Below are 16,953 nucleotides of genomic sequence, written 5' to 3'. Positions count from 1 at the left end.
AGGTGTTTGAGAATTAAAGGAATAGTTCAACCAAAAACCTGTCATCATTTACTCACCTGCTGTGTTTCTTTCTTCTGTTGAACACAAAAGATGATATTTAAAAGAATGTCGGTAACCGAACAGTTGATGGTAGCCATTGACTTCCATAGCATGGAAAAAAATAATAAAAAATACTATGGAAGTCTAGAGCTGTGTCTGAAATCGCTCACTCGTTCACTCATTCACTAATCCCTATATAGTGTAAGGCAGTTGAGTGCACTATATTAGAAAGGAGTGAACGAAATGAAGTGGGATGACGGATTCGGACGGTGACGTGTACACTGCGCGTGAGACTTGACTGTTGCAAAAACATCTTAGATGTACTTTTATATTTCATGTACCTCATTTTAGAAAATAATATTAATAGCAATAACACTTAAAATGACTATTGTAATCAGCTTTGTGGTTTCATTGATGGTATATTATTCATTTGTTCTGTAATATGGTCATAATCATTAAATACTATTAAAATATTGTCAACAAAAATAAACTCACATTAGCACACATTAATAATTGTATGTATTTATTGTTTGAAGTATCTTAAAACTCTCCCGAGCAGCGTTTTTGCACTCAAATAAGATGGCCGTAGACCGCCCTCAGACGACCGTTAATTTGACATCAGAATGAATACACTACCAACGAACATTTTTAAAAATCCACCAAATTCATCATTTTTGCAAATTAAACGGCATCTCTCATTCAAACTCGCTCGCTCCCGCTCTCTCTAACAGCTCGTCGGTTCTCCGCATTGGATTGTGGGAAATAGTGCTTCAGCGAGTGTACACCGGTTGTACACTCGAAATCAGAATGCATTGTGGGTAAAAAGTAGTGAACGAATGTAGGGAATGAAGCCGTTCACTCAGAATTCGGACAGCACTACAAAATGGCTGACACCCGATATAGTGCACTATATAGTGGATAGGGAGCGGTTTCAGACACAGCTAATGGCTACAGTCAACTCTTCGGTTACCAAATTCTATCAAAATATCTTATTTTGTGTTCAACAGAAGAAAGAAACTCATAATATGTGAAAAATTATCTGAATTTTATTCCACGCCCATTTTTGTCCTTTTCAATAATCCGTTATATTTGGATGTATGTAACAATTCAAAAGAAAATATCAGCCGCTACTTCTGTTTCATTGCAACTTTAACAAGTCAATAGTTTTTATTATTATTATTATTTTTATTTTTATTTTTTTAACTTTTAAATATTATAATAAAAGTCAATGCGATCCAGTGTTGTTTTTGGGCCCCATTGACTTTCTTTACAAGGTTTAAAAGTAAATAAATAAATAAATGAAAAAACAAATTCCAAATCCATTTGTCTTGTTATCGGAAGTAGCACAAATGTGCAGAGTCAGGACCTAAAATTAACACTCCCCAAGTAAATTTGGAGTTGGTGAGTACTGTATATGAAACGGTTACTCACAAGTTGGCTGGTAACTTTTTCTTTTAAGTGTAATAATGCCTGGAACGTGATATGTTTTAGTGTGATTACCAAATCGCAAAGACTGCGTTGCAATTATAAATATATAATCTGCTGAGCATTGTTTCAGAGTGAAGCATTTTTCACGTGAGCCGCTCATGATAACTGTTCGCAGTAATTCTGAAATTATCCACAAACGTGTGAATGGAGTCTGTACGTTAGCCATTTGCTTTAAAAACATAATAGACTAATCCTGCTTTAGCAACCATTGCTGCCCACCATTTTTTTCAGACAATTTTTTGCTCTTTTCTAACGCAAGTCTGTGGAGGATCATTGTGCATGGACAATTTTCAGTTGAGTTTGATAGGAATTATTCCAAAATGTGTTAAACTGTCTTAGAAATAAACTAATATCTGTAAATACCTTTCCCTTGTTGAAGTAGTGGATAACTTTACGACAGAGACCCTCTTTGCGATGCCATTCGCTCTGTGCAGGATAGTGCAGGAACTCTCGGAGGGGTCTTTCCTCCCAGTGGAGCAGCTCCCAGTACAGCAGGAGCGTGAATGCCGCCTCTGTGAGACACAGCGGTTGATAAAGTTGAAATACTCTTGAGTAACGTACTTCCTTTTAGAGCTGGTAGAGCACGGTGCTAGCAACACAAAGGTCATGGGTTCGAATCCCAGGAAACATACATGGGGTCAGATTTACTATCAGCTTGCGCCAGCGCAAACCGTCTTTTGGTGTTAAAATAGTACTGTCAGGATTTACTAAAGATGCGCAGTGAAGAATTAGCGCTGAAAAGGCGTGGACACAGTTATTTTTGCACCTGACCTTATTGAATATGCATTTCTAGGAGTTTCCCTTTCTGTCGCAAAAAATATGGGAGGAGAGTATTCAAATAATTAACTTTACGTTTGCACTCGTCAAATTACTGGTATTTGCTCCATTATTTAACGCCCCAAAAAAACATGTCTTAAGGCAGGCGGAAATTTGCGCTGGTCTTGGTAGATTGTGCTGGTCATTATGGAAATTAACTGGCTGCGTTCTTTAATGTGCGCATTGTTAGTAAACCACACGCAGAATTTTCCCCTCCCATCTGCGCTTTTATGGAATTGCACTCTAAGGCTAATTCTCCCTATTTAGTAAATCTGGCTCACAGTGATAAAATGTGTACTTTATAGACCTTATGTAGCTCCGCCCCTTTGCTAGAAGGATGTTTGAGCGTTGCGTTTTTGTCTTGTGCAGTATCCCACGCATGAAATAGCGCTTTAAAAATGTGACGCTCAAGTTACAAGAACGCATCTCTCGACCTTACGTTGTTTTTTCATTCCAGTGCCCTGCGTCTCATCTTTTTAAACGTTAAAACACATTATTTTAAGCGTGTCTATGTGAAATGTCTCACCTGTGTAGTTTTCGGCCTGCAGGTGCATGTCGCACAGCTTGTGAATGTATCGGATGTACATCTCCTCTTTATTAATCTCCGACTTGTAGAAATTCTACAAAAAGAGATCAAATGATCATCAGGTTACTTTTGTTTTATTGCAAAAACGCCACATTGCATATATTAAGTTGACAGAAACTTGAATGAAGGGTAAGACTCGCCAGCAGGTTAACAGTGCAGCCGATCTTCTTGTTTTCCGTCTCATCGCCTTTCATGCAATCTCTGCCGACACAAGAAACAGGAAGTCTCATTAGACACGCCCTCCGATGCCACACCCACTGACCATATATGGGCCATACGATGCGTTTGCACACAAATATGAGAAGAACTTCTCAAAATTCAAAGTTAGACTAGAATTTGGCTGGTTTTATGCAATTTTGACTTAATTTGTTTTTAGATTACATACAGTTTATTGACTGTTAAATACTGTACAACAATAATGAGTTTGGTTAACATTTTACACGCCAGTCAAATAGCCACTTCCTGTTTAAGCGAGCAACTACAGGTCAGAATAATCCGCAATGTGGACAGAAAGTTAATCGTTAACAAAAGCTAAAACTAAACTACTATTAATTGTTTTTGGTAATTAAAATAAAATATACATATATGATGAAAAAATAAAAAAATAAAACTAAAATGAGCTGAAATACTAAAGTTACTAAAACTAAAATAAAATAAATACTAAAACATAAAAGCTAAATACAAATATAAAAAATGACAAAAATAACATTTAAATTAAAATTAAAATGAACACCAAATATATAAAAATAAAAGCTAATATAATAAATAAATCACATTTATGCATGTGAGTTTTACCTGTAGTCCAGCAGTCGTTCCATGAGGCGCGTGACAGATGTGACAAAAGAGACACCCGTCTCCCTCCAGGTCTCCTGCTCGATCTTCTCCAGCAGACTAGATATAAACGGCACACGTATTTATAGAATTATTTAAGGTCATTTAATGGGCTGAAGGTAAAAGACGGGCTTGTAATGGAAGATCCATTTGAGTGGCATCTGATAGGTTGAACAGGGTTAGTTTCCTCTTACCTGGGGTACGGCCCAAACAGTTGAGTTCTAATAATCCCGCAGCACAAGGCAAATCAGAGACACTCAGGTTATAACAAGAGTACTTAAACAGCTTGATGTGTAGCTGTGTGTGTCAGTGGAGAAGGTAGAGGGTGTGTGTGTGTGTGTTTGTGCACTTACAGCAAACTGAAGAGTTCTCTGTAGTTCTCGTCTCCTTTGCCTTCAGACACCAGACTGTCCAGTTTGTCTATCAATTCTGCCTCCACCTGCACCGTGAACATGAACTGAATTAGGTGCTTATAATGAAACGAGTAATATTTCATTATTGGTGCTACTTATATGTTTTGGAAAATTATGCTATTTTTGTTATTTGGTGCCACCCAAATAGCCAAGTAGTATTAGATTGGATGCTGCTTTAAAAAACAAAACAAAAAAACAAACAAACAAAAAACATCAAACTTACTTTGTAACAATGTTTTATTAAATGATTATGTTTTGAGACCCCCCAAAAAATGTTTTTTTAATAATAATTATTAATAATTAATATAATTAATAATAATAATACTATATATATATATATATATATATATATATATATATATACTAAATAAATTATTTTTTAACTTCAAAATGATATTATTTCTTGAGAATACACAACGATATTTGTTTATTTATTAATTCCTAATTAAATAATTAGATCATTCATTCATTCATTCATTATTATTATTATTATTTTTTTTTTTAGTCCATCGCAAAGGACATCATAAATTAAATAATCTTTATTTATCATTTTTCATTACTGGTTACATTTAGAGTGAAAATAAATCGTAATAATATTCTTTTGTTTCCCTGGAACATAACTCAGGTTAAGAGAAACAGAAAAAATAGCCAAGAAAAGACAGAAAAGCAGAAGCAGGTATAATGGACCTGTTTGAAGTTGCCGTTCTTTCTCTGTTCCCAGTCCATCATATCGTGGAAGATGGGGATCATTATATTTCGGACTTCATTTTGCGGTACAAGCGTCACACCCAAAAATGGGCCAATCATTCCTGGTATGAAGTGGATCTTATTCTCACCTGCAGCCAAACCAAGCAAATTGTGATTATTCATTACTTTTTCTTTCTTTTTTATGGTGAATCTTTATTGTTAAAGCCTGAAAGTCTGTGTTTATGTAACAAAGAGGGTAAGCTTTATATAATAGAAAGCATCTGAAATCTGTTATTTTTAATAATATTAAATATGAATGTGACATAAAAATGCCTAAAGTTGCAGCAACACCTTATGGTGGTTAGTTACGGGGTAATTTCTGCAGTGCACTACCTTCTTCCACCTCTAGAGGTCAGTACTGCTTTTCTGGAGGAAGTGAATGTTTGCGTTTATGTTTCTGTCTGTGCGTGTGCAGAGAAATGCAGGAAAAGAGAAACAAAGTCATGAAACAGAGTCGAAAGACAGAGAGAGAATCAAAACACTCACCCAAATTCTGCCACATGCTAAACAGCTCATAAGCCATCATGACCCTCATATCACCATACCTGCAAAGACAACAAAAACACACAAAAAAACTCCTCTAAATCCATTCAGGAATCTAAAATGACAATCAAACAGCATGTATTAAACATACTAGACTCAGAAAAACAGAAGAGCCACATGCTGGGCTGGAGATCACAGACATAAAGCAAAGAGATGAATCAACCCTCCCAACAAACTCACTGGGTGATCATCTATTTTGCATGCCATGCGGCAGTCTTGCGTTTTTTTGTGTTCGATTATTTGACCAATAACTGAAGGAACAGGTATCTATTAATCATGAGATGCAGATCTCGTGGATGACAGCAAAAGGAGGGAGAGCTGGCCAGAAAAGACAGAATCCAAAGAAATATTGCATGTACTCTGGATGGATTTAATGTGGATTAGCCCTCGCTACAATACCCAAATTATTGTTTGTTTCATATTTAAAGGAGTATCTGGGTTAAATACAACGTAAGCTCTGCTGACAGCATTTGTGACATGACATTTGTGAAAGTAATTTGGATTTTTGTCCTTTGGTAAGTAATGAAATGCATTCACAATGAAAGCCTGTGGAGGAAAAACATTACGATCTGCGTGCATTTAGAAACAATGACAGGTTGATTTCTTCGTAGTGCCTTTAGGCATTACGGTGTGTGAATGAGCAGGATCAAGTCTTACTTGTCAAAGACCTTCTTCCGCTTGGCTGGTGTCAGAGTCTCCAGCTGTAGACTGGGCTGGTTGATAAACAACACTGCCAGACTGAAGTACGAATTCCACACCTGACGGAAAAGAAACACAAATGTTTAGTGATGCTACTGTGTGTGTCTTTAATGGAGAACTTGAAAATGTTTTGAAGAAGAACTAATATAATTCATGTTGCCAATAGCATTACTGTGGATATACATGACTGATTGATTATTTGGTGGGCATGTCTTAGCTCAAGCCCCTCCTCCTCCAGAAAGGAAGCCACACTTCCTAATTATTTTCCATATCAAACTATTCTGATCTATTGTTTGAACACTAAAGGAAAGATTACTTTTACTGTCGCTCTAAACATTTTTGTAGATTAAATCTAGTATGCCCATGAAATTTCACTTATGTGATTACACCTTAAAGGGACAGTTCACAATAGGGGCTTTTGCACCAGAGGAACCTTTTCATAGTTCCTAGAACTATTGGTGGAAGTACCCGCTTTTTGGCGTGTTCGCACCACAGCAACTAGGAACGGTTTTAGTTCTAGGAACTCCGTTTGGAGGAAGTAAATTATCTCCTACTTCAGAGCAGGGTCTAAAACAGTTCTATAGGAACTACCCAAAACACAACAAAAACGGCTCAGATCGTGGCATCCTCCATTCACCGGTTGTTGATGTTTGTAAATGCTGCGCATAAAGACTTCACTGTTGGCCGGTTCAAAGCAACAAGGAAAATGGCCCGGCGTAGAAATTAGTTCTCTAGGAACCACCCTGCTGGCTAGTTCCTAGAACTATGCGGTGCGAAAGCCCCTTATGTTATTCGTGAACGCTAGCGGAAGAGTTAGCGGAAGCTAGAGATTAGGGTTTATAACGTTTCAAATATGGATATTTTTCTTACACAAATGCATTGCTTCACTTCAGAAGGCCTTTATTAACCCCCTGGAGCTGTGTGGAGCACTTTTATGATGGATGGATGCACTTTTTTGGGCTTCAAAATCTCGACCGTCATTCACTGCCATTATAAAGCTTGGAAGAGTCAGGACATTTTTTAACGTAACACTGATTGTATTCGTCTGAAAGAAGAAAGTCATATACATCTAGGATGGTTTGAGGGTGAGTAAATCAAGGAGTAATTTTCATTTTTGGGTGAACTATCCCTTTAAGGATGTCAATTTCAATATTCATAAGAGTTATGACATGTTGGTTAAATTTTAGCATGGCTTTACTGGTCAAACTAAACTGATCTACCTATGATGATAAAGTACATTAACCAGTTCAGATTGGATTCTGGATTTAAGCTGCTCTACATTTGGTCTATGCTGTCTTTTTTCCAGGGTATATCTAGTGAAAGCCCACACTGATAGACATGGATATACACAACTGAAAGACTTCAGATATACAAAGGTGGTGCATTCCTATTACTTATTAATGGAAGAAAGTACAACGCACAATATAGTGGACTATTTTCGCCTTTTTGCATGACTGAAATAGCTGCCTGAGAGGCATTTCAAAGATGGCCGCCAAGTGAAATGACTTGCCTTAAAGGGACTTTGGCGCCACTTTAAGTTGAACATACCTATTGATTCTTGGGTGGGCATGTCTTAGTCCCCTCTTCCAGAAAGGAAACCACACCCACCAATTATTTTCCATATCAAACTATTCCAAACTCTTGTTTGGACACTAATTTGGACTAGTTTTACTAACAGCGGTCCCACTTTATATTAGGTGGCCTTAACTACTATGTACTTACATTTAAATTAATCATTTGGTACAATGCACTTATTGTGTACATACATGTTTTTACATTGTACTTATATTTTTAAAAATACCTATATGTAATTACATCTGTAATACATTTTTGTACTTACAATTATAATTACACTGTTGAACCATCCCTCACACCTTAACCCACCCTTAAACCTACCCATACCACCAAACCTGTCCCTAACCTTACCCATATCCCACCTCAATAGCAGCAAAAGTGTTTTGCAATACAATATGAACACAAAAAGTACATTGTACTTATTCTTAAGTGTAAGTACATATTAGTTAAGGCCACCTAATATAAAGTGTGACCCTAACAGCTTGCGCCAGCGCATACCCAGGGCTCTCAAGTCTCACGCAACCGGAGTGAGACTCACGCATTTCAACCAGTTCACACGCTCTCACGCCACACCTTGTATTTCTCACGCTGAGAAGGGATAACTTGTCCCGCTACAATTACTATACCATTAATAGATGAGGGAATACTGAGGTAAGTTTTCTGCCGAGTTCATTGCTCTCTCGACTCTGTAGTTATAGAGTTAAATGCCACCTACCAGCCAATCAGAAATTAGGGTGTTGTTGTTTCCTTTTAAATTACGCGATTCTGCCACAAGCGGGTTCGTTACTAAGCAACATGGATGCGTGCGCACATGGAGTGTAAATTGGAAGAGAAAGATCCGATGAATGCTGTAGGTAACCCCTTCATTTATTTTTTCAATTTTAAGATTCCGCTGATGTTGGGGAATATAGCCAAATTCGCGCTAAAGTATTATTGATGCAGTCAAAAAAAAACTAAAAAAAAAACTCTCCAACTGCTTTGCAACCAGAAGCTTTAACTTAGCTTTGGCTTCCTGAAAGGAAAGTACTAGAGATGTTATAACAGTTGGTGAATCTGATAAAAGACAGACAAATTCATCCAAATAAAATAAATTGTTTTACATATTTAAAAAAGGATCAAAAATACAAAGAAATTTGGCCCCATACATGCCAACTGAACAGCAGTGCTCAGTGTACATACTGTACACACACAGTAGGATTACAGAACTTGTCCTGAACATGTATGTCAAGCTCTCTCTCTCTGTGTGTGTGTGTGTGTGTGTGTGAGAGAGAGAGAGAACGAACGAACGAACGAACACATTTCAGCTTATGATTTTATTTTTTTCTGTTGTGTTTGTTCTTGATGACAGGGGTAGGGGCTCCCATATAAAGCACTGAGGCTTCCCCAAATTCAAATTCAGATGAAGTGTGTTTTCCATGGTGGGTTTGAACAAAACTAGAAGCAGTTTGGCTCTGGATGGAACGCTATTATCATGACAGTGCTTTATGTAGGAGTCCTCTACCCCTGTCATCAGGCATCAAAATGTGCAACAAACATTTACAACAGAAAAAAAAAGAAACATAAACTGAAATGTGCTCTCTCTCTCTCTCTCTCACACACACACACACACAGTTTGACATACATGATCAGGGTAAGTACTGTAATGTATATGTGTACAGTATGTACATTGAGTACTGCTGTTCAGTTGGCTCGTTTGAGGCAAAATTTATTTTTATTTTTGATACATTTGTATTTTTAAATGCATAAATCTTTTTATTTTATTTGAATGAATTTGTCTTTCATCAGATTTACCAAATGTTATAACTTCTGTTTGTGCTGGTCAATTATGAACAATAGGTAAAATTGAACTGCTAGCAAAAACTTGGGTGCTGCAAATATTTGAGTTGCTCCTCCCCTTTGACTTGCCCCTCCAATTTGAGTGACTCCTCCCCTTTGTGTGGCCCCTCCCCTAATCTCACTCCAAACTTTCGCTATAACTTGAGAGCCCTGCATACCATCTTTTGGCGTTAAAACTGTCAGGATTTACTAAAGAATAAATAGCACTGAAAAGGCATGGACACAGTTATTTTTGTGCCATGACCTTATTAAATATGCATTTGTAGGAGTTTCCCTTTCAGATGAAAAATTTATGGGAGGAGAGTATTCAAATGAATCACGCAGCACAATTTACTAATGCTTGTGCTTGTTAAATTATTGGTATTTGCACCATTATTTAACTCCCAAAAAAGCATGTCTTAAACTATTTTACGCTTGAAATGGCTGCAATTGTTGTTGCTAGGAGGAGGCACTGCAGAGAACAGAGAGCGTGGTAGAGGGAGAGGATTTTTTCCACATGTATTAATTTATTTGGAATGCAAGAAGAAAACATTATCCGAACATATCGTTTGCCAAGCTATGTTATTTTTAATTTGCTTTAGGAAATAAAAGACAACTTGGAACCCCCATCAAGGTCAATCGAAACTTCTTGCAAACCTTAATTTTTTGGCCTCTCTTTTCAATATACTGTGGCTTCTTTACGTCTTTATTCTTTATTTGCGACTACGCTAATTTGCGCTGCACTTGGTATATTGCGTTGGTCGACATGTAAATGAGATGTTGCGTCTGTGTTCTTTAATCCGAGCATTGTTAGTAAATCACCTGCAGAAATTTCCATGCCCATCGGCGCTGTTTTGGAATCGCTCTCGTGCTAATTTGCCCTGTTTAGTAAAACTGGCTCTAAATCCAGTAATTTCAATAGAAATCCACAGAATCTGGAACTCTGCGAAAGATTTCCCCTTGCAGATTTTGCAACGAGTTTAATTGGTCATGTAACTTTGCTGCATTGACCGACAGAAATCTGCTTGGTTTCAAAGTGTCTTCTTTGTGAGCTCTGCTTCATAGTCTAAACTACTGATTACAGACAATGGATTTTTTGTCTGTGAAATTTTGCCAAAATTTCACTAATGTGACCACACCTTAAGGATGCCAATTGATATTACTTATGATAAGCTGAATAAGTTTTGCATGGCTTTAGTGGTCAAACTGATCTACCAGTGTATATTAACCACCTTAACCAGTTCAGATTGGATTTCGGATTTAAGTTGTTCCACAATGATCTATGTGTTTTTTTTTTGTTTTTGTTTTTTCAGGGGATATCCAGTGAAAGCTCACTCTGGTAGACAGGGCCATGTTTTTCTCTCAAAGATAACCTTCATCAATAATTCAGTAGGTTTGAACTTTTCAGAGCCAGTCTCCCTGGTTAGTGGCACCATCTGTCTTGATCAGGGAGGAGAGCTTCATTAGAGTGGATTAGAGAGAGCCAAGTGTGCCCAACAGCAGGACACCATAAAGGCCCACATCAAGCACGTTTGTGTACATGTGGAATATGATATTCAGAAAAAAGAGATGTGTGCAGGTTTAAAAATTACATTTATGTTTAATGTGCGTTTCAGTGCCAGGGAGTCTGTGGAGCAATGTGTGGTTGATGTTCATCACAATCACACACCTTAAAATCAAAGTCAGCATCCGTAAAGCTTTTATGGAGAGCAGGCGACAGATACTGAGTTGTGCTCACAATGATACTGCAAGAAAGAAAAGGGATAAAAATAAAAAAAAACATTAGAAGATAGACAAACAAATTATTTTTGAACAGTATAAATATAGACTACTTTTCATAAGTTTGTAAGTTTATATATATATATATATATATATATATATATGTGTGTGTGTGTGTGTGTGTGTACAGTATATGTGTGTGTATATGTGTGTGTATTTTTTGTCTGAAAGACATTGTACAAATACTAAAAATACGAAATACATTGTATTATCCCAAATATATCAATGTTTTGAACCAAAAAAAAAAAAAATTCCAAAACTACTCTGGAAAGAAGCAGGACTGAGGTCTCACTTGCTGGTCAGCAGTCGCATGACGTTCCAGTCACGTGGGAATATACTGAGCTTCATCAGGTTTCTGAACACACAGAAAATCTTCAGCAAAAATTCCTGCAAGAGATAGGATTGTATAAGCTGAGTTAGAAGAAAGTATTTTCACATTTAAAATTTAAAAACTTCACATTTAAGCAATAATATAAATTATTCAAATGCTTGGTTTCTGAAATTTATGAGACGGTTCACCTTTAGCTCCTCTTTGCTTTGGAAGTTGTCCAGAAGGTGTTGAAAATGAATGTCCGACATTTGACGCAGGAGGGACAACAAGCAGGACACATACTCCCCCTGCCAATCAGAAAGTGGGCAAGTCCTTGTGAGCCAATCAATTTGTTCATTTGGAAATCAAACAGCCAATCAAACGCATCCAAAGGGAGCGGGGAAGCAGAATGAATGAGAGACGTGAAGACACTGTGAGATGAATTCACTTAACAGTTGTGGCACTTAGTCTCAGCCTCAGACGGCACGCCACAGACCGCCTACAGTCTGTTCACTAAATTTCAGATGCATATTACGTACACAAAATGAAAAGGCTGGCTGAAATCACCAGTTCTAATCTGACTAGCTGGCTTTACACAACGTTTTTTTTTTTACTTGTTGGTCAGGCAATTTCTTTCTGTCCAAGTGGGCAGTTCTTGGCCAGAATAAACTCCAATGTGGACTAGACTTCATGTTGTTAGTCAAAAGTCTGGCTATGCGAGACTAGATTGTGGTATTTCAACGCAAAACTCTTGATGATTCACCAACCACCCACAATCCAATTAAAGGAGGCACAATATGCGTATTTAAATTAGGTCACTGTCATTCGTCTTTGGGCAGCCATAACCATAAATGCCATGCAAATGACGCTCTTTGTAGAATGTGACACACTCACAAATGTCAAGGCATTTTACCCAACATTAGTATCAGAATATTAAAAATATTTTAGTGACCATGTCAGCAGTAGTCCATCAAATAGTGATCAAATGATTTTAACCGGGCATGGATCCAGATGCAGGATTTATCTATACACATTTTTCTGAATTTTAAAGACCCAGGTGTTAAAACAACTCAGACAATGTTTGCAAATACGTGATGGTATCAAAGGGCACAGTTTATTGGATTAGTGGATTCTCTTGTCTGACGATGTTTTCTTTTAACTACATATACACAGAGACATGAGATTAGTTTTGCTGGATTCTGTTTATAAGCTATGTATGATGAATACATCAAAAACTTAAACATTAAAAGCAAGCAAAAGTATATCAAAGGATGCAAACCCATACATCAGAGTACAGATCAGAGCATGTTTGGGTTCTAGTAGTTTACTGTTGATCTTAGCCTTCTAAGCAGGTGTTACAACAGACTAAACGTAAGAGACATAAGACAAACAAGCATGGGTGAGTCTCACGAAACCTGTCAAGAAAGATTAGGGTCATATTTTAATGCAGAAATCAAAAGAATTAAAACATTTTGCATTTATATTTTGCATAAAGAAAATTATGAAGAAAGTAATGGGCCTAAACAGAGGTTTAATTTTCTTTTGACCTTGAAATATGCATTTTATGAGTAGTTTTCGTGAAATTCACCTGCATGAAGACATATTGTATTATGTGTGAGTCAGTGAGTAAGTAAGTGAATGTGAGAAACATAATAAAAATGGACATGAACCTGAACAAGAGAGAGAGAGAGTGAGATAGAGAGAGCGCGCAACGGTGATTACTTTTATATTTAAGTTACAGTAATTGTCATATATTATATATATATATATATATATGATTTGACAGTTTAACATTAATTTGGCATGATTAATGTTGGAGCTTGAGGTAGATCTATTGTCATTAAAAATATCTCTCTATTAATGTGATTTTACTTTCAGAACCTGACTGTTGCACTCTGTAGGCAGATAAAAGAAGAGAAAGATGCTGGGAAAGAAACAGAAGATGAAGAAAATATCTCAGTAGGGATGCTGCCAAGCAGGTGGAGGAGAAGAGGGATGGAGGGAAGGAAAGAAGTAGAATATCAGATTTGTTAGTTACTAACAGTGATCTCAGCCGTGCACTGTGGACAGCGCTGCCCTCTTACCGCCTCCTGAGACTGAGATTTACTCATGATGGCCAACAGCGTCTGCAACAACACATCCAACAAACTCTCCACCATCATCTCTACCTCCTCCTGCACAGAGCTCTCCTGCAGATAGGACACAAGGAACATTGTCTCTTTAACCAAAGCCACCAATGGGATGTTCAGAGTTTTGATGACATGCACATTGACCGAAGTGTACCAATGAGCTGCTCTTAATAATGGAGAAAATGCTGCTCAGGATTCCCGAGCAGATCAGAAGCTCCTTCTGTTGGCGCAGATGCAGATGAATGTGATGGAGAACAACAGGAAGGAGAATTCTCCTTGATTCTGTGCAAACAAACAGAGGGAGTTTATTAACTTAATTCACCTGATTAAGATTTCAGACATTTACATTGTCATAGAACATGTGCAAAAATTCTACCTTTTAGAGGTACAACAGCTTGTCACTGGGGCAGTACCCCTGAAAGGGACAACTCTGTACCTTATCTAAGCATAAAAGGTGCATATTAGTACCTTAGAGTAGTAATATGAACCCTTAAGGGGTAAATGAGAGTAATTTGAGAGTACTGCCCCAGTGACAAGCTGTTGTACCTCTAAAAGGTACAATTTTGCACATTAGAGAGTGAAACAAATTCTTTAAGAAATACCTGGGAAAGAGAAAAGCCTGCTATCCACTGTCCGAGCAATGGACTGCAGCTTGACCACATCCATGGACTGACCGATGTGGACTGTACTAGGCATGCTACCCAGAGTTCCCCTCACAAACTCTGCCACTTCCTGCACTGTGAACATCTGCAGGAGCTCGTCAAAAATAGCTGGGAAGGAGTTGAGTAGGGCAGCCTGAGAAGATCGGAAGAGACCAGAGAAAGAAAGGTTTACATTTGCAATTTGGTCATTATTTGTGTCCCCCTTCAGATAAAACAAGATGTGATGGGCCTGTTGACCAAAGATGGGATGGACATTACCTACACAGCAAGAGATGAAGTAACAGTGAGGCTTCATCAGCACCTCATGGTTACTTGGTAGATTACAGATTAAGTCAATTCAGATTTTTAAGGAGGTGCCAAACAAGATGCTACCTTCTGGAGACCCACTGTGCGACAGAGTTTATCTGAAACACTAATCAAACTAAACCAACCTGAACTTGACAGTTACAGGCAGGTGGGTTGGAATAGGTTGGTACTAAACTTTGCAGGCCAGTGCATCTCTGGGAGCAGGGTTGAAGACCTCTATATAGTCACGGTCATAGTCAAAAACCTTGGCCTTGGCTATTCCCTAATTCAAAGGTCCATTACATCTCTTGCTTCTGAGGACTTCTCTTCCCTACTTTGCTCAACGGCCCAATGGTACGATCCATTGCAGGCAAGGTGATCTCTGGTCCCCGGTTCAACGCCACTCAAGAGGTGAAAAATGGGGGTGTTTGGAAGAACTCGACTTTGTGCAGGAGAAGACTTGGTGTCAAACACAGCAATCAAAACCAAGAAACACATCAAAGAACCCAGCGGAAGATGCACTGGAAGCATTGCGGAGCAATTGTTGGTGTTGGTCAGTTTGTTTGGGTTGTTGGTTCATTGTTGAGGTCTGGTGTTCTGGAAAGGTACTGAGTGGTTGTATGTGATGGTAGATGTTTTGGGCTTTGGCATTGGGTTGGGTTGTGAGGAGTCTCCGTTCCATTACTGTGGGGCAATTCAACAAGCTGCATCTACTTACAGACAGCGGAGAGGGCCGTGGGGCAGTGCAGCTCAACGGCTGCAAGCAGTTGCCCTGGTTGGTGGTGGCTTGTCCTGTAGTTGGCTGGGGACCCTAGGGGGCACAGTGAGGTTGGGCAGGATTGGGTCAAGATACGGGGCAGGGATGGGAAAAGTCCACAAAGGTACAATATGGGACAATTCAGGAAAATATTAAGTCAACAAAAACCAAAGAGGACCAAATATTCATCAAACTATTTGTTCAAGAATTGTCGGTAGGATGGTCCGTACTGTGTCCAGACATTGATTAATCAAAGTATAGCCACATGTTTTTTTTGTTTTTTTTTCAAGGTTCCTGGTGGTTTCAGAATTAAATAATGCTTCGGTGGAGTCCTATACCGTATGATAAAATATGGTAGTGACAGAAAAAGCCATGTGGAAGAAAAGCTTTGTGAAGGTGTGCAAACCTAACTTAACAAAGATGTACCTTGAACATAATCCAGAATTCCACATTTTAAACATGAACAGAGAAAGAAATGTCACATTTTCCTGTACAAACACTACCTATAACTAGACGAAAGTAACTAAATATATCATTCTACAAACCCCAACCCTATACACATAAACTGTGTGAGTGATACTTTGTATGCTTTACTGAGGGGAACTATTACCTGGTGAACAATAAAACATATCCAGGGATCAGAATATCATAGTAACTTGGGGGAGAGAAGAGCTAGTTTGCCAACTAGAAAAGCTGTTACCAACAATCCAAAACATCCTTGCAATGGGTAACCCATTGCAACCCAAAGCAATGGGTTTAAACCACTCAGAAAACCTCAGAAACCACATACATTCCTAACATCCTAGCATCATAGCAGCAAGTACCATCTTCAGACAATGCAAAGATCTAGTGACAAATGATACTAGAGTCTCTCAAGAACTTGTTTGGTGGCTTCAGTGTCTTGAAGTTCATCTCAAGTCCTCTAATCTTGTGTTCTTCAAATTTGACATAGAAATGTTAGAGCAGATAGAGCAGATATCTTTACTTAAACATACTCCTGCAGCCTTCAGGAAAAGCCTTGTTTTGTCTGATCGCAACTTTCACTGGATTGAGATGGGGCTGTCTAAACAGCTTAGACGTACAACTTCTTTAGGGTAGAGAGAGACATATGCATTAATCTCATAGAGCATTAAACAAACCTGGGCCTCAAGGAAACAGTTAATCTTGGGTCAACAACCATGGATTTGGAGATCAGCAACTCGTTACAACTGATCCTTTCCTTTTTAAACACATTAGACCACTTTGATCTTTTGTTTTCTTCGCTTAATTCCTCAATTAAACCAGTGCGAGGTATAAATTAATAAAATCATTAATACAAAAGTGCACAGTAACAAAGCATTCATCCATTAAATCCCACTCCTAGCAATTTTAGGCTTTTTATTTTTGACACAGTTTTTCTCATAGATCAGATGGTTTCTTTAGGTAGTATCTCCTCACAAATATAAATTTTCATGAACATAAAATGTGAACAGTGAACAG

At 38.0% G+C, this 16,953-nt stretch overlaps 1 protein-coding gene across 12 annotated transcripts in view; it reads right to left on the bottom strand.

The window, feature by feature from the left end:
* The window catches only part of dock3 (dedicator of cytokinesis 3), a 201,138-nt gene that overhangs the window by 19,733 nt on the left and 164,452 nt on the right, over positions 1-16,953 (bottom strand). For 7 of the 12 annotated variants that reach the window (XR_009268428.1, XM_058760914.1, XM_058760915.1 and 4 more), the window contains 16 exons: positions 15,436-15,528; positions 14,373-14,565; positions 13,925-14,052; positions 13,684-13,830; positions 11,851-11,949; positions 11,624-11,718; positions 11,222-11,297; positions 6,121-6,221; positions 5,407-5,465; positions 4,861-5,009; positions 4,114-4,199; positions 3,955-3,981; positions 3,725-3,820; positions 3,070-3,130; positions 2,870-2,963; positions 1,891-2,039 (listed from right to left, as the gene is read on the bottom strand). Coding sequence is in view for 11 of the 12 variants with exons in the window: in XM_058760914.1 (XP_058616897.1) it covers positions 1,891-2,039; positions 2,870-2,963; positions 3,070-3,130; positions 3,725-3,820; positions 3,955-3,981; positions 4,114-4,199; positions 4,861-5,009; positions 5,407-5,465; positions 6,121-6,221; positions 11,222-11,297; positions 11,624-11,718; positions 11,851-11,949; positions 13,684-13,830; positions 13,925-14,052; positions 14,373-14,565; positions 15,436-15,528 (1,653 nt within the window). In the remaining variant the exon portion in view is untranslated. The remainder of the gene's footprint in view (positions 1-1,890; positions 2,040-2,869; positions 2,964-3,069; positions 3,131-3,724; positions 3,821-3,954; positions 3,982-4,113; positions 4,200-4,860; positions 5,010-5,406; positions 5,466-6,120; positions 6,222-11,221; positions 11,298-11,623; positions 11,719-11,850; positions 11,950-13,683; positions 13,831-13,924; positions 14,053-14,372; positions 14,566-15,435; positions 15,529-16,953) is intronic. The other 5 variants (XM_058760909.1, XM_058760910.1, XM_058760907.1 and 2 more) reach the window with 4 other exon arrangements.

This window comes from Onychostoma macrolepis, chromosome 22 (genome assembly GCF_012432095.1).
Source record: "Onychostoma macrolepis isolate SWU-2019 chromosome 22, ASM1243209v1, whole genome shotgun sequence".
Lineage (NCBI taxonomy): Eukaryota > Metazoa > Chordata > Actinopteri > Cypriniformes > Cyprinidae > Onychostoma > Onychostoma macrolepis.
Note: the sequence above shows the minus strand (reverse complement) of the source record. Positions and strands in the feature narration are given on the sequence as shown.